This window comes from Spodoptera frugiperda, chromosome 4, assembly GCF_023101765.2.
Source record: "Spodoptera frugiperda isolate SF20-4 chromosome 4, AGI-APGP_CSIRO_Sfru_2.0, whole genome shotgun sequence".
NCBI lineage: Eukaryota > Metazoa > Arthropoda > Insecta > Lepidoptera > Noctuidae > Spodoptera > Spodoptera frugiperda.
This window is the reverse complement of record NC_064215.1, coordinates 5,002,200-5,025,082: the sequence shown is the minus strand read 5'-3', so window position 1 is coordinate 5,025,082 and position 22,883 is coordinate 5,002,200. Positions and strand designations below refer to the sequence as shown.

General features: G+C 38.8%; 2 protein-coding genes across 3 annotated transcripts in view; one reads left to right on the top strand and one right to left on the bottom strand.

Annotated features, from left to right (window-relative positions):
- The window catches only part of LOC118272408 (uncharacterized), a 43,860-nt gene extending 31,140 nt beyond the window's left edge, over positions 1-12,720 (bottom strand). Inside the window, exon 1 of one of the 2 annotated variants that reach the window (XM_035588909.2) lies at positions 12,448-12,720. The gene's annotated coding sequence lies outside the window, so the exon portion shown is untranslated. The remainder of the gene's footprint in view (positions 1-12,447) is intronic. The other variant, XM_050693366.1, reaches the window with a different exon arrangement.
- LOC118272407 (zinc transporter ZIP11) overlaps positions 1-22,883 on the top strand; it is a 42,416-nt gene that overhangs the window by 4,955 nt on the left and 14,578 nt on the right. Inside the window, exons 3-5 of the mRNA XM_035588908.2 lie at positions 1,134-1,327; positions 4,438-4,631; positions 22,342-22,440. Of these exons, the coding sequence (XP_035444801.1) occupies positions 1,134-1,327; positions 4,438-4,631; positions 22,342-22,440 (487 nt within the window). The remainder of the gene's footprint in view (positions 1-1,133; positions 1,328-4,437; positions 4,632-22,341; positions 22,441-22,883) is intronic.

The following is a 22,883-nucleotide window of genomic DNA, read 5'->3' as shown; positions in this document are numbered from 1 at the left end:
TAAATTACATTTCGTGTTTTGTTTTTAAAAAAGTTCGTTGCGATCAAGGAAGTATTGAGTATTTAATCAAAGATTACCTTATTTAAATAGTTGTATCTCTTATCTTTTTTATTGTATTATGCTATGGTACGTGTACCTTTTTGATTTTAAACTCTCAGAAACTTTATGCGAAGGATTCATATGTTATCTGTAAGACTGAGCTACTAACTTATATATCTAAACTCAATGGTAGTTTGTTATCTCTATGTACAAACATTACCATTTACATTAACTAAATAGTATTATATTACAGGAGTTAGAACTTAATAACAGTCGTATTAGTATTGAAGCGAACTGACTTTGTAACTAATTATGCACACGAACAAATATAATGCCTTGAGATTCTGATATTTTATGATTGTATAACTACGAGGAACGTGTTGAAAACCACGATCGTGTGAAGATAAAATTTAAAAGCGATAACATACTTACTTACTTACTTTCGTAGGTAAATATTACATGAAACGATTTAATTCAACAAGCCGTTGCCGTTATGTACAGTTTTAATTAAATCTGCTAATCATAAGTGTAACTACCGAGCGTCAGGCTAAATAATTGTGCGTTTGTACCTACAAAATGATGTTGTATCTGAAATACATTGGCTTTGGGCTCGCTACCTAGGCTCACTTCCTATTACAATGGGATGGCCATAGTTAGATGTCTGATTTTGGTTCAACAACCCATGTTTGTATGACGTAATATAACACATACAAATACAATGACCTAAACTCTTCAAGCTGTTAAACCCCTGAAGCTTGACGAGCGAAAGTCAATAAAAGCCCGCATTATCTATCTTGTACGAGTATGCACTTATTTAATACTCGCTTCATGGAGGAACGACAAAAGCCATTGCTCTTTCGTCCTAAATGATTTTTACTTGACTCTACATAGACCACAAAGTTTACTCAGTTATATTTACTTATTAAATAAAATTTATGATTTGGCAAACTTCACTTTTCAATAAATACCTATTTAATGTTTATTTATCTAACAGTATTTCGGTTGAATTACTACTTATACAATTCAGCTAATCGTATAGTTTTATTAGAAAGGTTCTGAATATGAAATGTAATGAGGTATTTTGTGAATTCCAGCTATAACAAAGAGTAAAGACTCGAAGGAGAAATTGGAAGACTTGGAGATGATGACGGCGCTGAACAGGCGGCCGTCGAACAACACCAGTGTGGTGACCATGGACCCGCAGCAGCCGGGAGACTTCGCCGACTGCATCAGCAACCAGCACACCGCACAGCGGCGCAGGGGCCACCACCACTCTCACCACTCACTGGTAACACACCTCTTGTAAAATATGTTTCCTTGGATAGGACCACTCGTAGTTCAACCTTAGCCTTTCAGCGTAGCCATTGGGGAATGACAGCAAATCTAGCCAGGCTGGGTCGGATTAAATCATAATACGCACGTCACGTCAACGGCTACACGTCTACACGAAGTGCACGTGTAGATTGCAACATTGAGTTTTCACTACTTATCTGATAATGTAATAGAGGAGCGGGAATTTCGCTTCGGAAAATTCAACACTGAACTGAATTTTCTGAATTCAATAGATTCCATTTAGAGTATTAGACATTGAGGTTGAATCCGATATCCTTACTCTATCCATTATCGCTTAATTGACAACTTAGGTGTCTTTTACCTTGTCTTGACCTGGTTTATGACTAAACATCTACTTTTATATTATTGCAATTAATTTGATGCGGATGATACCAAACCTCAACCTGTACTTCAGCAATAATTTTTATATGAGACTTATCAGTTACACGATTATCAACATTTTATTAAAATTTATTTGAATTCTCTAGGTCGCGTTTCTGATAATAGCGTGGGTGCTCGAATCGCGCGACTTAGTGCAGAAACGTGTTTATGTACACGTCATAAAAGCTTGAAAGACAGACGCCAGACGTATGGTTTCGGTCGGCCGATCACTCACTCACGTTTTGTAAGAAACCTGTGACCATGAAATTATTATGAAGCCGGAGAAATCTGTCACAGAGTCAAGGTACCCCGAACAACCTAGTGGGTGGCCGGGGTACCAGCCGAAGCAGGAGTAGAAACAGTTTTTAGTCAGTAATAGTCTGACATTCCTTCTCGGCTCACCCAAGACGGGAGAAGTCATTAGATGATTTTTTGATAAAACATAAAGTATAAAAACCTACAGAATTTTGTATGCAATGTGATCGACCAATGCCTACTTAATATAAATGCGAAAGTTTAGATAAATTGATATCTGTCTGTAGGTGAATTAAGTCAAAAAGGTCAGACGAAATTGCAATAAGACGTGACTATATTTTTAACCTGAGAAAAAAATATTTATTTGGACTAAATTTTATAGCGAATGAAGTAGCATCTAATGTCTTCTAATTTAAATACGGAAACTGTAGGTCATGCAGTTTGGAGGCTGGCAAGTCCACATCACATTAAATAATGAGATACGAAGTAACATTTATGCAGTAGATTTTAGAAGCAACAACTTGTATTTTCTGTAAGCTTATCGTGAGTATCGTGATTCCTCTATAGTAAAATACCTATTGATGGGTTATATTTTCGCCTAGAATATTATTTTTTTGATAACTGGTAATTAAGGTAATTTAGTATAGTTGCTTCTTTTCACATGTTGACGCAGTTATTATCATAATTGTATATACATTTTGCGTTTAATGGATTAAACATCAGTCAGTTATAACGAAGTGCAAATAGGTCGTGATTGAACGAGTTTCGACCAACTTCGTTATTTTCTTGTAAACCTATCGTTTTCCTCAATAAAATATTGGTGTAAACGATGACTGCGTGCAACCTTACCAGTACTAGTTGGTGACAGAATTTTTGAAAATACTTTTCCTCGTTGGTCTCCATTCTCTATAAACAGGTTAAATTATTGTCACAGCTCGTGAAACATTTTCCTTCTTATTTCTCTATGAAGTTTTTATACCTATTTTGGTAAACTTTCCGATATGAAAAAGTCTACAAAGATGATTCTAACAGATCAAATATCTTGAAAATCTTAGTAGTAATTCGGCATTTACTATAGCCGAACTTAGCAGTTACAAGGAAAACCTTCGCACTGCAAGGTCCTTTAGATTTAAGTTTGAATAGCAAATATTCAAATGTTAGACTAAATCTGCATATAATAATAAATATCCGAATTGTATTAATATATCAATAAAAACTAGTTTGTCCAATTAATTGGCGCTTGCGAATGATCAGTAAATCCGGTAACACATTTTTAATAATAAGAACCTCTTGCCCTATAGATACACCTAGCGCTGTTGGAATTTTAGAAATGTATTCATCATCTAACGGTAAAAAGGTCAACCATTTTATTATCATTAACATTTATCACAATCACAATTTTTACCTACAACAAATGCTTTATACTGAATTTAAAAAATATATTGTCTAATAATTTATCAGTCAAGCACGAGATAACAAGTAAGAAAATCCCATCGTTGTCCTTTTAGAAATCATACGAAGTTGATCGAACGAAGTGATTAAAGGATAGCATAAAAGATTGTGGTCAGTATATTGGTGGTTCTCGTGATATTCATTGTTATAGATGCAGAGGAAAGGCGGAACTGAATGGATCACATTTTCCACCAGTTTGCTTATTTTAGGTTGTCTCTCTATTGTTTCCGAGTATTATGTATGCTAAAATACTTCATCCTAAGGATACAAACGAAACATCTACGTTAAGTTTTCACCAATGAGGTTTCAAATATTGCTGCTTTATTTTGTTATTGCACATTTATTTCACGAATTGCGCGTAACACGAGGTGCGTAGTTCGTAGCACGTAGTACGTAGTGCACAGTTCGTAGCACGTGGTGCTTAGTTCGTAGCACGTAGTACGTAGTGCACAGTTCGTAGCACGTAGTGCTTAGTTCGTAGCACGTAGTACGTAGTGCGCAGTTCGTAGCACGTAGTGCACAGTTCGTAGTACGTAGCGCATAGGTTGTAGCACGATTCACGTAGCACGTGTCTCGAACCGCGTTGTCCGTAGCGCATAATTCGTAGCGTAGCGCATTATTTGTAGCTCGTTGTACGTAGCGCGTGGTTCGTAGCGCACATCTCGTAACACGTAGGTCGTATAATATGTAGAATATGCAAATGTAGTTGTATAGGAAGTACCTAGAGCAGGTCCACTTTTCGTTTTTCTTTAAAAATAGCCAGTATGTTGTGAGTATGTTGCTGTAGTTTTTCGATGTTCACACAGTTTTTTAACAATAGTGTGAAAATCAACACTTGTAATGATAAAAATATTATATTATTAATTAAACTTTACTCGTAATAAATAATGTTTACGACGTCTTCCGTGGAATTGTGTGGTGATATGTTTTGGGGCATTATTGTTCTCGTGTTGATAAAAATATTATTGTTAATTTCAGAAAGTTGGTGAGAACGGCGAAGGTGACCGTCGCGACAGCGTCACGAGGTCGCTTGAGGCTCGGCAATCGCAGTGGAAGCGTATTATGCTTCTAGTGGTTGCGATCACCGTTCATAATATACCTGAAGGACTCGCTGTCGGCGTGTCATTCGGCGCCGCCGGCTCGTCCGACGATGCGTCATTCCACACAGCCAGGTCAGTACCTAAACTACCTAATAAATCTATAAATTTATTGATAGAAGCCAGACAAAACAAGTAAAAATATATTGGGTCCTTGAAGTATAGTTTTCTGCAGACTAGAATCGCAAACATAATTCAAGAATAACAAAAATAATAAGGATATTTTTCCTTTACCCTTAACTAAATCTCAGCACTGCTCAAATTAAGTAAAGCTGAAATAATTAGTAATTTAAAATCCAGGATACTGCTAAATTTCATTATACTCTTTAATACAAAATATCCAACTCTTCTAGCGGACCCGACAGACGTTGTCCTGTCTACACGTCTTTGATTTGAAAATTTTAAACTTTTTTCTAAGCTGAAATATTCTAGACCATTTTGATGAAAATTATTATTCAAATGTTATGACAATATCTAACGTCATTAATATTTGACACTGCGATGGTATCGCCGTCTGTCGGATCCAATGTAAAACATTCCAAAATCAACAACTACATACTAATAAATTAAAAATTAATTAAAAAAGCATTGTCCAGCGGACAAAATTGTGAATCTAAACCATTCTTAAATCCCCTTGAACACACACAAAAAATCATCAAAATCGGTCCAGTCGTTTAAGAGAAGTTCAGTGACATACACACTTACAGAAGAATTATATATATAAAGATCTTTTAACTGCCGGTTTTTTAATAGTGATCAATTTTCTCTAATCGTTATCCACGAAAGTCATTTGAAAATTAAGTGAATTTTCTCACGAACGTCGTATAGAAAACATACTGTCAAGTAAAAGTATATTTCGGAGTTAGCGGGTTATCGGGGCTCCGGTTCTAAGGATGAGTAGAAACGTGTTGCTTTTAGGTAAGAGAGTGACATATCTCTAGTCTCACTTAAGGCGGGAAAGTCATTACATGATTTTCCCTCCCTAAAAAAAGAAAGTAAAAGTATGTTTTCTAGCTGCATAAAAGATAAAAGTTCTACTCTTGTATAATATCTATAACTAAAAAATATGTTGATAACCCCCAATTGTTTCTCTTTTTGAACGTGTTTGGGCATAACATTTTATCCGTTAAGAATTGCTCTTGTTTAGTTTGATCCATGCTTACAAGGACACTCTGTATGCTTATTGTATATTCAGTATGTTTAGGCTGTCGATTATCATTTTATGACCTTCACGTCTGTACATACAACAAAGCTAAATTTAATTTAAACACCAGTTAAGAGACTATAAAAAAAATATTAATATTAAATCGCAAACTTTGGTAAAATCAATACAATTTTTAGTAATCCGGCTCTTAAAAATATGAGATGTTGACAACTACATATTTTTCTTTTAACAGATACTTATAATCTCTATACCAGCAAATCAATTTCGTAAACGTCTTTTATAATATAACAGATACCGAAAACCATATTTATAATTCCCACAATATCAAAACGATTCATTTAATTATTTGCTTTCTGCGCCCTCTACTTAAATAAGAGCATAACTTCAGCCGATAAACCTTAGTGGTTGAGCTCAGTGCTGCCACCTAGCGTGATCTATAGTTACTTTTGTAGCCTGGTCGGCTCCACGAGTATAGTCTGATTGTTGCTTTTAGATCAGTATATTCTTTCTGCAAAATATTTGTAGATGGCGCTACTAATACCGAATTATGTATAAAGTTAACATTTAACGGAATTACTTTAATCTTGATAATAAGTAGGTACATAGTTACAATTATCTCAAACTAAATTCCTTATTTCAAGCATGTGGATGATATAAGTATTCAGATGTGTTATTTACTGCCTATATGTAGTACAAGAACGCAATGTTAGTACATCATCGTTTCTTAATAATCTATTGTGTTGTGTAACTGTTCTTTGGAACGTAATTTCGTAGTCATGACACTTCAAATTCAGTACTTCTCGGGAATTATGTTTATTTAATGGCGTATATTGCAAGCATTGTTAATTTTGCTAGCAAATTTTCTGTAAATACTTAAATAGGATAAGTACCTACGTAAATTTGTTGTCCGCCATTTTGTTACGTCAGAAGAAGGAACGCGAGGCACCGTTGCGGCGGCGGCTGCGCAGGCATTTCATTGATAAGTTGTGGGCGCGAGCGGGATGCAGCTAGCCGTCTACGGCTGCACTATGGCTTGTGCATCGGACCCGCTACTCGGCGTTAACAATAGTCGCTTGCGCCAACTTGACTCTAATTTATATCGATATTTGAACACGCATAATAAGCATTCTGTCCGATGGGTGCTACATTAGTCGTGTTTGTCACCGAACCGCATTTAGTTTTTACGAACTATAAATAAATATATAATTTCGTTTAAGAAAAGGCCGTCGAGAATTGTCTCGTTACGTCTCATCGAATGTTTGGCATGAGTCGTCACACGCCTACTTACCTTTTGGCATGAGGATTGCGATATAGATTAGAGTTCATTTTGCCAATCCATTATGAAACGTTTAGTGCTTTGTTTCGTCTAACGTCGAGACTGCTTTTTGTGAAATATGTTTGAAACAATTTTTACTTTCGTTTTTGTTCACGATTCAGTTGACTGATTTCTACAGGTAGATAATGTTTTAGTTTGAGCTGAGCACACGAAGCAAGAGAATAGATATGTGGAGAGATGTTACTGTGTGTGGCCTGTCGATGGATACGATGGAGTCGCAAAACGACTGTATTGGCAACGTCGTTTGATTAGTAGTTGCGTCGAGTGGAGCCAAATCGCGTGGCCGCGGGGGCATCGACCGGCGCGCCGGCGCAGACGTTGCCGTCACCGCCGCCGAAACCGCCCGATGAAACTATTTCACTGAAAAATCCGGCGGCGCGCGCCGTATCATTGAAGTCAACCTTGGCGATTTGTCGCGTCGTCTATACTGACGCGTGGGTGCCTCCCGAGCATATTCATAACTGTTAAATATTGGCACCTCTCACTAATGTACGCGACGGCGACGTTACCGATCTTTTCGAAAGATTCCAACAATTCTCATTTGTTACAGTTTCCTAGAATATTTTAGAAATTCACCGTTGTTGTGTCTATTAAGACTCGTGTTGCTAGCTTGGCGAGACGAAGTCTTCATAATCACAATAAAACGTAGCCACAAGTCTATAATCACCGTGTGATTCAATAGATGACTATTTAGTTCGGTGTTATGTATGGTTGAATCACAGAGCTAATAGCTACAGCGCCACACGGATCTACCGACTATGTAATATACTAATGCAAACTTTATATTACATAAACGTGGATCTGTTACAAAATAAAGCCATTTAACATTTTTAAATAATGTTATTTAAACAAATAACGTTCAAGTCAATATTATGACCTAATTAAACCTCTCGGAAATGCAAAAGAATTCACATTGATATTAAGCTGTAGATTGGCGATAGCGTTTTGTGAGAGCCGGCGCGCGGCGCGGTGCAGCGGGTGTAGGTTCGATTTAGTTGGGCCGGGCGGCCGCTCCGCGTAATGGCAGGTAACGAGGCTACGAGATAGCACTCCACTCGACGTTTCCTTTGTTATCGCCCTCCCGCTTATTACACTCATAATTGCACCTTCTTTAACGAGCTAACGTTTGTTTAATTATTTTTGTAGCGCACCGCATAAATTTGCAACGTCAATAAACTTTCTTCTCTTTTCCTTAAATGTTACTGTTGGCTAGCGCGACCTATCTCATTTATTAATGGCACCTGTATCAATATAACTGCTGAAATAAAATTATGACAGGGACATAAAAAGTTAATCTACCCAATTAAGCCAATGGAAGGTGTCAGTATCGTAATTATTATTAACCACCGGAACAACAGTTCGTGTAAATTAAAACGCTACTCATGGTCCGATTTTTTAAATTACACGTTATCCATCACTTGATATTTTTCATAAATAATCCGTATGAAAAGTCGGAGCGATCGTTCATTACGATGGCAAGCGATAAGGCGGTGGATTTAACACCGTAGTTGGTGTGGGTAATCACGTATAGGTATTCGGGCGCAGTGTGCCTGGAGGAGAGCGGAGGGGCGGGCGCAGGAGGGGGTGGCGCCCGCGCATAATGGGAGTCGGCAACCGCTTTGTATCCGCCGCTGTTATTATGCAGATTAACACCGCCGGGAATTTGTTCAAATATCGTAACAAGCGCTCTCCTCCCGGCGCCGGCGCCGCTCGCGCTGCCGTAATTTACGATTCAAGCCTCGGGAATGTGTCGGCGTTCGCTCCTTCCATGGCCACGCAGAGCCGTTTTGTCGATTTTATATTACCTCCTCCTTGCCAGAAAACGCCTTAACACGCATCATATCTGATTATGGTTTATTTTCATTTTTACCTCTCGGCGATTAAAATTCTTCGTTCTATATACGACTAACTACGTTAGGTCTACAGGAAATTTTCCCAAAATTGTTTTCCGAGCTAACTGCAGGCATTAATATCACATGTCCAATCCAATAAATATATTTATTTGGCTCGGCTTATGACTTGCTCTACTATTAGCTAACTAACTAACAATACAAAATTATAATTATGTATTACATTAAGTAGAAAAGGGTGTCCCACAATCTCTGGTTTCTTGAAGTCGAGTACAAATAAGACGGCAATTCAAAATTGTTCAGCCCCAATTATCAGTTAGCACGAATTCCTGCTTTCGCGTGTCATGAGAGCTTTTCTCTAAGTTTGAAAGGAATCTGAAAGTTGTGATTAAAGTTTACAAAGTCCATAAATAATGTTTGGCGCGGCGGGCGGGCGGTGGGGGGTGATGCGGGGGGAGCGGCCGCATTCCTACGGAGCCTCCGACCCACCGCCCTCAGCCGCACGTCCCGGCTTCTGCCGAGTGCCGAGTGCCGCTTTCCCTATACTCCACTGCTATCTAAGCACACAACACATTTTACCTCTGGTTTGTTCATTCCAAATCAGCTTCCCGTTTAAGGCCGATATGGTCAAAATTAATATCCAAAATCACTCGATAGATCTCGATTTTTGACAGAAACTCCAAAGAACTAATGTCAAAATTCGATCTTAATCCGAAGATTTTGGGTTCACATCGGTTAATAAATTCGATCTAGAGACGAAACAAGCGAAGCTTAGTAGACTGTATTGTTCATGCAAGCTAGTGATTCAGTCTAAGTAACTAAACTCTAAAACCGCATCAGTAATGACTATGACACGTGAATCTCTGACGGGTTTAGCACTTTTTTTGCGACACTTCTTTCATTCTTTGCAAGTAGGTAGACAATTCATTTTAACACTTTAGTCATCTGGGAGTGAGTTCCGATTATCTGTTTCGAAGAATTCTAAGTCATTCATCCGACAAAGTTGTTCGAATCTCATTAAGAATATTTTTAGGAGCGGATTGTGTGTTTAACTTGCTCGACTTGGTGAACAAACCTTAGATCTAGGGCAGTCAGAATATTGGGGACCCTTGATTGTAAAGCTACCACCGAACGCGGTTTATTGTAAGGTTGAGACTTTATTAGCAGTCATCTGTTTAACAAAGTCACAGAAGGACTCTTCATCATGAACAGAATACGCAGACGAGGCGACGTCGCGCAACCTACTGACGTCGCCACGGTAATTTAGTATGTCTTACGATAGTTGTTATAAAAACTTAACAATTTTGACGAATTCACACATTATGTATGTATTTTTGAAATTGGCAAACTCACTTTGGTTTTGTGAATGAGACTTACACTAACAGTAATATCTACATACCGAAGTGTCTAGTTGTTATTCCTTAGCTAAAATAAGTGAATTCTTAGAAAAAATCGCAATGTACGATTTCCCAGTAATAGAGAATCGTTACGTGAATTCACATTATCTTTGTTTGACATTTAGCGGTTACCAAAATATTCACTTTAACATGAATTCTAAATTACTTAATAGACGGTACAAATTAGAACGTTACATTATTTGAGTATGTTTTAAAGACATTATTGGCTGGAAGAAAGCTCCATGAAAATTTTATTTGTTTGGTGATACTCATTATTTGCATGTATTTTACAGTATTACCTCGTTGGTTAACTTGAACTCCAATTATTAAACGTTTTAATATCATTTGCGAACGTATTATTATGATTGCGATGTCAAAGCCCGCGTCTTTAGTTTTCATAAGTTGGACGTATAAACTAATTAAAATTGACGACTGTCATCATAATACTTACATACAAAAATACCTGTGTCAGGTAGTCGGTTTCTACTTGCGTGTGTTGAAGAATAGTGATTTGCAGTTTAGCTGCAAAAACTTGATCATTACGCGTAGGAGTTAATATGCCAATCTAACGGAATGACACCTATCTACCAACCAAACGATGCATAAATCTAGATTACAGACATAGTCGTATGCTATTTTTACATTGCAAGCGATTTAGTCATAGAATCTAAAAATAAATACTCAATTTGCATGTCTAATAGTATGAAAACCGATTACACAAGACGCTTTAAACGAAATTTCTTTCATTTTCAAAAGTCCGCCGAGATCGAGTCTCTGCCGCGAGTTTGAGCAAAATCATTGATACTTTCGCATTTAGCGTTAGCGGGATAATATTGATGTGATTTGATACAGACACGTCGCTTTCGTCGTCCGGCGTGGCTCGTTTCGGTGAAATGTGCGAAGGTAGTAGGGCCGGATTCGTGGAGAACGTTGCACTTGTTTTACGCACGCGCGCACCGTGTGGTGCATGACCCCATTGGAATGTACCACGTGCACTAGCCAATGGAATGCGCAACTGTTTGCTTTTTCATTTTTTCTTTACCGCCACAAACAATACCTTTTCATACTATTTCATAACGAATTCTTTACTAACGCGATACTTTCTAAAACAGTGTTCGCCTGTACGTATTGACATTTTTTGCTTTGTTTGAAATGTGCTTTCGAGAAAGGTGACTTCGGTTAGTCCGAGTTCAATAAAGAAACGATTTATAATATTTATAGCACTATCAAATCAAATCTAGGAACGTGTAAACTTAATGCCTACATTCTAGTAATTTAAATTCTTTTCGCAACATTTTGATCCTGAACGGATAGTTAAAGTAACCTACCGTGGAATCTGAGGCATCTGCCATTAGAATTATACTGATCGGTCTCGGTTAGTTTCGACTTGCAGTTAAAATACTTCGTGTTGTTAAATTGGCGCTCTTTATGGCTGCGTCAAGAATTCACCGGAAAATTGTAATCTGTAACACGATCCCCGAAACAACGGGTCAGTCGTAATGCACGTGTAGCGTAATATCTAACGTAAATATCTTACATTTTATGATTAATTTCCCTATCATTAGTTATCTCATGCTTCTTAGTATCTTACCTATACGTAAGCTTCGAGTCCAAAGTATCAATATTTTACGGCAATAAGTTATGTAAACAATGGAGGGGAAGCTACTTACGCTAAAGTTACTATTCTCATGGAATTTCCCGAAATAGAGGAGTTCAGTAAACGCCGGCCTCAATCGTAAAGTGCACGATATAAGGCGGAAGTGTGCGCCGAGACGTCGGAAAGCGCCTTACCGGAAGATGCGCTCGCGCCAATGATGCTCTATATGAGCTTTTACGATTTCCTGCCCGCCGCCGTTGCACCGGACATTCGGCTCCTACTTTGGTATCCATTTGAGACGTTAAGTTCCATTACTGACGGACTAATTTAGTAATCGTACAAGTATTTTATTCAATATGGGATGGAAGAGTATAGTTTTATATATTTCCGGGAAAGTTCTTTAAAGCTTTACCATTTTAAGTGTGGTTTTAGGTTGATATTTATTTTGCCCAATAAAGGCACCGCATGCACTTGATCATGAGTTGCGTAAATTCATTGCAGTTTCTTACACGACATTGTTTAACTGAATCAATTAGTGGTACTCACCGCTGCAGCGTCCCACGTCAGGCACGCACGCGCGTGCGTTATGCTGGCCGCGCCCGCGTCACACCACAATCTAATTGCCTATTAAACACACCGGTAACAAACAATTTGTATAGTTGCATAGCAAACATGACGTTAACAGAGAATTCATTTATTTCTAGATACACTCTTGTTTTTGTTCTATGTATTATTCAATCACTCAAATAAAGTGTAAAGGTGCGTCACTGCAACAATAAGTCACGACGCAACCAAGTGCAGCGCCGGTATTGTCGCATGCCACCACGGCGACTGTAACAGGAAAATCCGCAACTATTTTTATTAAGTATATGAATAATTATTTACTGCAGATGTCCATGACTCATGATTGTTTACCATCTCGAACCGGTTCTCTTCATATGCACAATTTTTCCAAGTATGGCATGAATAAGTTTTGTGATTATTAAGACTTATTGGTGAGTAAATCTACCTATACATTCCGAAATGATGTTTCCAGTTGCCTTCTTTGGAGATATGAATGGATGACTCAGTTCGCACGTTATACACCTTGTCATCAATATTCCATAACTGCATGGGTTCGGCGCCTCGCCTTATAAAGTAGTTGGTCTAAATACTAAGTAGGAGTGAAGGGGACCATATTTTAAGAATTCATAGCAGTATTATGCATTACGTCATCAAACTTTTACTGCACTAAAAGTTTAATAAAATTCTTCATCGCTTGTCATTGAAACTTTTATTTCTGTGGAATGTGATAGTTCGTGCTGATCATGCTATAACTGCAATTTTAGTTAAATTTGCAACAGTAATCTCCTTTAAGAAGCTTCATTAATTAAGATGGGTATTGAGTATCAAGCATTGTTTGGTAGGTATGCGCAGTGACCAGCCGGTGGCGCCTGTCACCGGGCCGCGGTTCCACGGACACGCACGTGGGTGTAATGACGTGTCCCATTCATAATTCACCTGTTCAACATGCGAACGATTACCTTCGCGCGATTATCGGTAAAACGCGATGCTGACTAACGACTAAGGCTCGCGAGGAATGCTGCACCGCCGAAGGAAATCCGCAATGGCGCCTTCGTTCGTACTTCGTACCTACATAATCTGTACAAGTACTTGTCAGATAACTATGCATATTGCTCAGCCATGACATCATATTCCTTTGCATAGGTGATGTGATCGACAAAGGGCCCGAACACGAGTATTGCGAAATCAGGCTTCCGAATTGTTCCAGCCTCACGGTGATGCTAAACGCTACTGAAGGTCGGTAGATTTTGCATGTAGAGAATGGTGAAGACTGGCTAACTGGTGCATAACTGATTGCCATTATTTATATGCTAATATACTTCTTTGATAGTGTAAAGGGCTTATACGAGCTTCGTATATTGGTATATGTAAACAAGAACGCAGACGTTTTATATAAGCAGGCACGTAGACTGTTATATCTGCGTTACGACTTTTCGAAACTTGCGAAAGAAAGCTTTTTATAAATGTGTGAGTATCGTGTCGCGGTATGCACTAGTCTCAATATATTGTACAGCATTAGTCTTGTCGTCTGAGAGCATTAAAGTATTTATAAATGAGTCTGCACAGAAATAATCCCTGCACTCGTAGGTAACACTAGTTTTGTTTTGGCGAGACATCCTCGTCTCGTTCACGGACAGGGAGACGAGACGACCTTATTTTTGAATTAGAATGCGGCTGTGTTTACATTTTTCTCCTTATTGTGACATTTTTGGCAACAATCCAGGTTGTGATATAAAATAAACTGTTCGTAGCATACTCGAAAGTGCAATCGACTGTTTGGTCGGCAAGTAACGTTCTTTAATCGGGACCTGCAATGATTCGTCGTTGCTAACCTGTTTAATTGTAGAAACCTCATTACCATTTCTTTTCTACAATTTTGTCAAACTGTCGTCTAATGTTCTTGTACCTATCTATCTAACTTTTGATTCAACGGCCTTGCAGTCAATTTCTCCTGAAGTGATGTACAAATTATTGTGTAATTATAATTGTAGATGGAATTAAACAAAACATGAGCACTATGGGCAGTATTACCATCATTTATTTTAGTCGCATGAAGACCACATGGGTTTTTAAAACTTTTCTGAACTTCAAACTACATTTTGTAAATCTCGCGAGGGTTTCATTGCTCGATAATGATGATTTATAAATACCTATTAGCAGGGATATGTAGATATATATTTACTAGTCTTGTGCCTGTAAGGTTTGTTACTGTTTCTTTGCCTTGTGGTGCTTTCAAAGCCATTATCAAGCAATCTGAAAATATTGATTTGAGAGGCGCAGACGGAAACAGTTTCCTAGAAGAAAGTCTCATTGTTCATTTTTGCTCCTATTTTTAGAATTCTCGCTATTGTATTGTGTACCTATGTTTATAGGCGGATGTGACTAAGCGTAACTGTATCGGGGCGACAATACTCTATTCTTGTATTGCTCGTGAAACGTTTCATGTTTCTAGATACTTGGAGCTGCTAAAAATTTCATGTCAGGTCCTTTTTGTAACAGTCGTATTCATATGTGCACACATTTCTACGATGTTTTATTTGTGACTCCATATTTTTATCTGTATACAGATATTCTCTCAATTTCTTATTATTTGTCTAAAAAATATGTTTCAATTCAAAACAGATATTAAATTCAGAGCAATAGCACAATCACCGGAGTAAGCTGCGATGTACGTAGATAAGGCTAACAATTGTTTGGCTGCCAACTATTGTTTACGTTACAAAGTTTATTGCGTACAAAACTAGTAGACAAGTCCGTATACTAGGTGCATTGCGTGCGGTCCGGACACACACAAAGAATTAACGGTAAGGCACCACACCACCTGACTTGACAAACAACCTGTTTTTCTCACAGGAAACCGGCGATCGATCAAATCACACCGCTAGTATGCAAACAGTCGCATCGGTAGATACTGCGCCGAAAGGAAATTCTCCTAGTGAGTGACAGGGACGAGGCTATGCCGGGAAACGGGCGCGAGATGGAACGCAGCAAGTCCGGCTTCAAATACGTGCGCGTGCGTCTACGAATTGCGTTCCCATACTGGTAATGGCGCACGTCGCCTTTCTCGTTCCGTCCAAAGGTCTTATTGCGACCTCTCGCTCATGCATAGGGCTTGCAGTTACGCGTATTATCTAGTCCCGCGGAATTTGCGCTTATCACATTATAAGCTCAATTCTTTGTTTTAATGTTGTGTGGGTTACTTATTAAGCTATTTTTCAATCTGCGCAATCAAATTCGGTCTCAAATTCAATAAGTTAGGTAGGTTAGATTAGGTGTTCAAGGTAGTTTGGTGTGTTGGAAAGTTAAATAGCTCAATTTAAACTTGATTGTACTTCAAATAAGTATTGTAATGTACGGTTAAGTATATTGAGTTAAGGTCAAAAAATTAAAAATATATTCATGTGAGGTTCAAAACACTGATGGTGGAATTCCGGAATTCAAGTTTGTTTACTGGCAGCCCTAGTCGCACGACATGAATGAAGGCGCCCGCGCCATGGAATGCGGTCGCGTGACGCGAGCGGCGCCGACTCCGATCTCGATGCACTTCACCGAAGGGTTAGTTTTAACACAAACTGCTCTACCGAGTATTACGACAAAGTACCTTGACTGACTTCGACGGACTTGGTAGGACAAGATAGCTGGGCAATGTCAAGGCAAGTTCGAATTTTGCAAACCTTACGATCAATTCGCGGTAAAGCGTATTTTGTCTTTAGAGACCATTGAGGTTCCTTTATTCTTAATATTAACTTGTCTATTTACATATTTTTTAAATTTAATTGCTCAACTTCAGCTGTTTTAGTACCTATGGATAAATAAAAGATAGTTTTGCGTTTTGTTGATGAGTTTAATCACTGAAAGCTCGATGATTCCCAAACTTAAACAAGTAGTTTTCTTATTAAGTTTTTGTATAAAAGAGGTATACTTATTAGATATCTCCAATTCCCCACGTTTATTTGCATAAAAAGCAAACATTCCAGCTCTACTAAAGAATTACCATTCCTTCGTCTTCCTAAAAAGACTCGAAGTGGAAACTGGCAATGGCGTGGCTGTAGCTTTAGGAAATACGAAGTAGCACAACGCAACAGCTTCTTGTTCACCTTCACAAGTTATCAGCGTCATCAAACTGGCTCTATACTCTGGTACAATTGTTAGAGAACATAACAGTTTGCGGCCACATTCCTTCGTGTGTCTTCGAGTTTGATGCATAGTAACGATTTCGCTTGAAGCTATAACTTAAACGGAACTCTTCGAAAGTGGTCCGTTTTGTCCCGTTACCTTGGAGAAAAGCAATGCGATTCCACTTTGTGCTTAACTAAATAGATTGTTTGGCCACCTATTTCTGGATTTCCAATTTGTATAGTAGCATATCTACTTTTAATCGCAGTTCGTCGTTTGTTGTTCGGTCAGTCAAATTCGCATATCGATCACATTTTTGAATCTGTCGTTCTTCGGCTATCAGAAATTCCAAGGGCTGCGTCCTGCTATGACTGCTATAATGCACAACATAACAACTTTATCCTTATAGTCCTCGTATAAACGACCAGTATGTTTAACGTCTATTTGTTCATAGTCTTTTTTGACCATGTATTATGACAATCTACTGTTGAAGTTCGCACGCTTTGTAACCAATCAGGAGTAGCAAAAGTCAGCCATCAAGGAGTTTTTTAGGAATTTATTGAAATAAAATATTCTTCAAGTCTTGTTTTGCGAGTTAATACATTTGCACTTGTTGTTTTTTCTAATGGCTGTTCGGTTAAAAATGTGCAATGTGCGCATGTAGTGAAGGGCGTCTGACGGGCTGCGCTCCACGCGGTGCGGGCCCAGTCATCGGCGACAGCGACCGCGGTGAGCGGAGCGATCAGCGACCGACGAGCACCGCAGAGGTTGATGGACCACTTACCTCGACCGGTCCGTGGGAGCCTTCCACTTATCCAAAATGGACCCAAACCTCTCTTTTACTAAATATCACAACAAGAATTAATTTTATTTCGAATAATTTCAATAAATTCCGACATATAATTAACATTTACTAGATTCTTGACCGTCGATCGTTTGATTAGTCATTTTAATGATGCCTTTTTACAGTTAGTGATCTGAATGCGGTGTAAATTTTGTTTGGCAATCGGTTTGTGGTTATTGATGCTTCTCATCTGTCCCGCGGTGAAGTTGGTTAATGTCCTGCTATTGATGAACGCCGCAACTGAACGCGCGCTGCAAAGGAATTCGTCGGCTCTCGTGTAATCTTTTACGCTTTCCAATGTTGATTATTAATTGCTCTCTCATTCAATAGATATTACATTCCAATCATTCCATACATATCTTCATATGGAAATAGTATGTTTAAGTAGGCAAGTTTGGTATCATTCGGAATGTTCATGAGTGTTCGTTACAACATACATGTACCTCGACACATGTGCGTTTTGAGTTTTAAATATTCAGGTTAATATTCTTTATCGTTCTGAGAATCTGTTTTGGTACATCAGGTACTGTTTGTTCCGTGGTGTGTCATACTACACACAACAGTGCCGATTTAAAGGATTGTTTTAATCCACCCTCCATACCATTCCCTCTGTCTGTAGGTACTTGCTGACAATTACTAGGTAGGTAGGTTTCAAATAAAGCCATCGTGTGATTTAATGTCATTTTCTGAAACAGCAGTTTAACAAAAAACTCTAAACTACCATGTTTACATAATTGCTGGACAGTTTCCATTGAGAAATTAAGCAGACGGCGCGTCTACTTATTTGCTTCTTAGAGCGATTAGAAATTGATTTCGATTGGTTTAGATATGCATGGAATTATAATTTTCGAATGTAATATGATCACAATTCAAATACACTGAATGTTTTCTATTACGATTGTATGGACGACAATTGTATTCAAAACGCGTTTCAGTGATCTACATTGGGTTACAATCGTCTATTTGTTTATGCAAGCAGACTATGGCGCCAAGCTAGTATAACATAAATACTAAACGTCTTTTTACAATATGCCTGCCTCGTGTATAGTTGCTATAGAGTTTTTTCATGTGATTAATCTTAATTACCCAATTTCAATATTTATTTTCTTTGTTTGATATTCAAAGCATGTAATACGGTATCAAAGTAATACATAGACAGACTTGACTTAGCAGTCGTACAGGTTTGCTAAATGCGTTCCGACCTTTGGAACATGTCTTTGTCTTAATGTAAAATTAGTACTTTTGTATTTTGTCATCTTTGAGATGCATGGACCTTCTGTGGTTGTAAAGAAATCTAGAGCTCTGAAAGTGTGGCTATGGTGTGAGAAAGTATTTGTTCTGGATCATCAGAAACGTATTCTCAAGATAGTTGGCACGTTGATCAAAGTATCGTGTAAACGTGTCTTAATATGCAATTTTAATCAAAGTGGAGCAGCGTTCGCGTGAAGCTGTCGCGACGGTGAGCAGCGAGCGATGCAAGAGGCTGGTGCTAGCCTCCCATGCGGAGCCCCGCTGTCTGGCAGCCACGCGCCCCCCCTGCCCCGCCCCCCTCGCCACATCTCCCCCGCTCGCTGCGATACCTAGCGCAACCACCTCGTATTGCTAATTCATCTACCACCTTATATTCGCTAGGTACAGTAAAGACTCGTCGACAATTCTCTCATTGCCACTTCCCAAGGTTGACTAGATACATCATATATTATTTGAAATCAGAATATTTCACGTATTATCTACAGCTTAACCTACTTGCTTACATATTTCAAGAGCACGTTTGATTTTGTGATCCGAGAGCTTTTACAAGGTGTCGAGCGATTTTAATAAATAAAGAAGTAGGTATTCCTCTGTCCTAAATGTCTATAGATTTCCTTCTGTTTCGTTTCTTATTACTAAACTAAAAGACATGCATCACTACATAGCTAATTCATGATTTATAAAGAGGTACAGATGGTTAGGATTAGCAGCTCCATAGAATGTTGTACAATTAAGTACCCAATGTACGAGATATTAATAACGTGCGAATTTCGTACATAAATTGGACATAATTAGGACGTGAGAGACACGGTATTGACTTCTCACGTTAATCCTATAAGTAGTGACACACAGTATCACATAGTTACCTCCGCGTTAGATGATTACTGAGTCCGCCAGATGTTTCAGTTTCTCATTTAAACAACATTATGTAATTATCATTATACGGTCTAGCTAATTGGTATCTTAATAGCTATTACCTAATGTTATATTTACCTACATGTTCGACGACTAGTTTTATTTTGTTGAGAAAATACTTTTTGGTCGATTGAACATATTATTGGAGGCTCTAATTGAACAAGTGCGGTGATGGTGGTGCGACCTCGGCCCAGTGCGTAGGTCCGATTGCGACAACGCTTGACACAAGTTGTGTAAGTGGCCGATGGAAATTCCGGTGTCGCCGTAACAGCGGCAAGTGTGCGGGCTAGAGTCCTGTGCGTGCGCAGCGCTTGCCGAGGCCACGGTATGAATGGAGCTCCGGTATGTAGGTCACGGTGTCGTCAATGGGCCGTCGGCAGGGCCCCGCGCAGCCGCCTCATGCGCCCCCATCGTGCCGTGAAAGTTGCCACTACTTTCGCGACTGTCGCTCTCACCATCATCACAATTTGCACTCTAGTGCAACACAACTGAGTCACTTTTGGAGCGACGTCTGCTAACGTTCACATCCGCTTCGATGTTTCGTGCGTGCCTCGAAGACTTTCTGCTTCGACTCGCTGTGAGAACTCTATGATTGGTATCATAAAGTCTAGTTTGGCTTGTGTCGCTGAAAATTCGGCCGCGCCGTATGCTCGTGCTTAGGAATTCACTTCCGGGTAGGTCGGAAAGTGAAATGGACCCGTCTGTGATGTAATTGGAATTCGGATGTATCCGGAGTCAGCGTTACTCCATTCACTTATAAAAATCTATAGGTATTGGTTGACATAATAGGCCGCGCACCGCAACCGTTTCCGTGACACAGTAAACAGTTGAAGCGATGAAGCGTAAGATGACTTTTTTCTGCCGCCACTGCATAAGTTATAAGTTTTATTTTACATACCTCTCTGAATGGCTTACAGTCGAGCGCAACAGCCAAGCGACGGTACAAAGCCAATTTGAATTTACAATTAACTACTACCAGTTAGTCGTTGGTAAATCATAAATGAAGCCTCGTAGTCGTAGCGTAAATCATTAAACATCTATTTTTTTCACATTTTTTTTTTTGAGTTGAGAATGAGTAATAAAGTATTTCTACATAGACCACAAACATCGATGACTGTCGGCTCGAAAACAATGCGAAGCATCATATCTGTAACAGACAATATTTTTTTATTAATTCTATTAAATTTGCGAAATACGAGTCCACAATCTATATTTATTTTACTTTGAGCTCTTTTGATTAAAAACCAAACTGGAAAGTCATCGTCTTTTCCCTTCAGTTTGATATGAATTTCGATAAGTGAGACTTCTTTCTCATTTTCATCAACATAAGTATCATGATCAGCCGAAAGACGTCCAATGCTAAGCAAAGACTTCTGGCCTCTTATTACTTCGGAACAGTTTGTGGCAATATCGTTTATACTTTGTGGTAAACTACAGCTTTCCTTGTTGGTACGAATGGAGGTTTAAACTCAATTGATGAGCGATGTACCGTGTGCGGTGTGTCGCACGCGCACGACGCAGCTTTCACCGAGCTCAAAGGCTCGCGCCGCCATGCATGTTTATTAACTTAACCATTTTAACAGGAATTCCCGAGGCTTCCGTTTACGTCGCTATTAGTACTTTTAGCTGTCATGGCACTTCAATGTGTCCCGTTAAAGTCATATTACTTAAATGTTCACCTCTGATGCCTTCTCTTTCTTGCACGAGTTCTCTTAAAGTTATGTGTTTATGCTTATCCCAACTAAAAATAATACAAAGCCCCAGGAAATGAAATGAACCATCAATTAAATATCAAGCATGAGGTACAATGTTGTGCGTGATTGTCTGTTTATGATTGACTGACACCATATCCTGGCCGAAGATCCCCCTGAAATTAATACTCAGAAAACAGTTTTCCTTATGCATTCGTAGAAGGCAGTCTGAAATACTGTAAAGCAGTTACGTTAGCGACTACAAAGGAATCTTTGATTGGTACTCCGACATAGTTAACGGTCGCTATAAGTAAGTCGATCGAAATCAGCGAATAGCATATTATTACGTCATTACGTAATACATGACGAGAGGTAAGTTTTAGCTGCATCGCCGGAACAGTTGAGTTTAACGGTGACCGAGGCTGTGGAGTACTGTTAGTCGCATTCCTAGAGCGGTTCGCGGCCAGGGTGGTAGGTGCAGGGGGGACGCGGCGCCGAGGAATGTGCCAGTGTCAGCACATATCCGCTATTGCTTCTATTTGTTACGATATACATGCTTAATGTTAACGTCGCCGTCGTATACATTCTAAATTCCTATGATTATGATCTTGTTTTGTATTCTTGCTTTGTATACATCATATTAAGCACTCGATGTTTTATGCAATTTCTGGAATAACATGGCTGTAAAATTGATGATGGTCATTGAATTCAATGAATTCTATTGAAAAATCATTTTATTTTAAGGCTTCAATTGATTTATAGATAGGTACCATGAATCATTATTCAATATCTAAACATTTGAGTGTTTGACTCTAAGGACAAACAATGGACTTGTGACATTTGTACAAGGTCACGATTTTTTCTCAATTTTTTTCGTAATGATTGTCGATTTCTCTCTTGAAATCACCAAAACCATACGTTATAACGGTGTTATTAGCCTTTTTAACCCTTTTATCTTTTTCAGTTGTGTAGTTTGCACCATAATAGAATGGGAGTAGACTTTTATAAACCTCAAAATTATTCTGGTATTTACTTAACCTCCTTTTTGTTTGTCTACAGAAATCTGGCGCTGGGTATTGGCATCCAGAACTTCCCTGAAGGTCTGGCTGTCAGCTTACCGCTGCAAGCCGCTGGCTTCTCCGTGTGGAGGGCATTCTGGTAAGAAAACCTAAACATAATTCTGCCGTACTATGTATCTTACAGGTATTACAGGTCAACGCCCTCATCCCTTAAAAGAAAAGTTAAACATAGCTATTAGGTGAGCGACGTACCACGAATACGGCATTTGAACAAAGAGAATACTTTCAAATTGTCTAGACGCGATTTGCATATTTATGTTAATGCAAAAACATTTCAGTTTTACAAAGCGGACATAATTCTGATAACGCTTTCTTATTCATTGTCATGTTTCATAGCTACTTCGTATTGTTATGTATAAATGTCTTTGTAAAGATCACTTGGCAAATTGTCAGAGTAATAATATATCAATGTTTGACAACATTCCATATACTGGTTCGTGGAATAGGGTTCACATGGTGGCAGCAAGTTTGCCGGGCGGCAGTTAGAGCATGGCGCGCGGTTAGAGAATGCGCCCGCTCGTC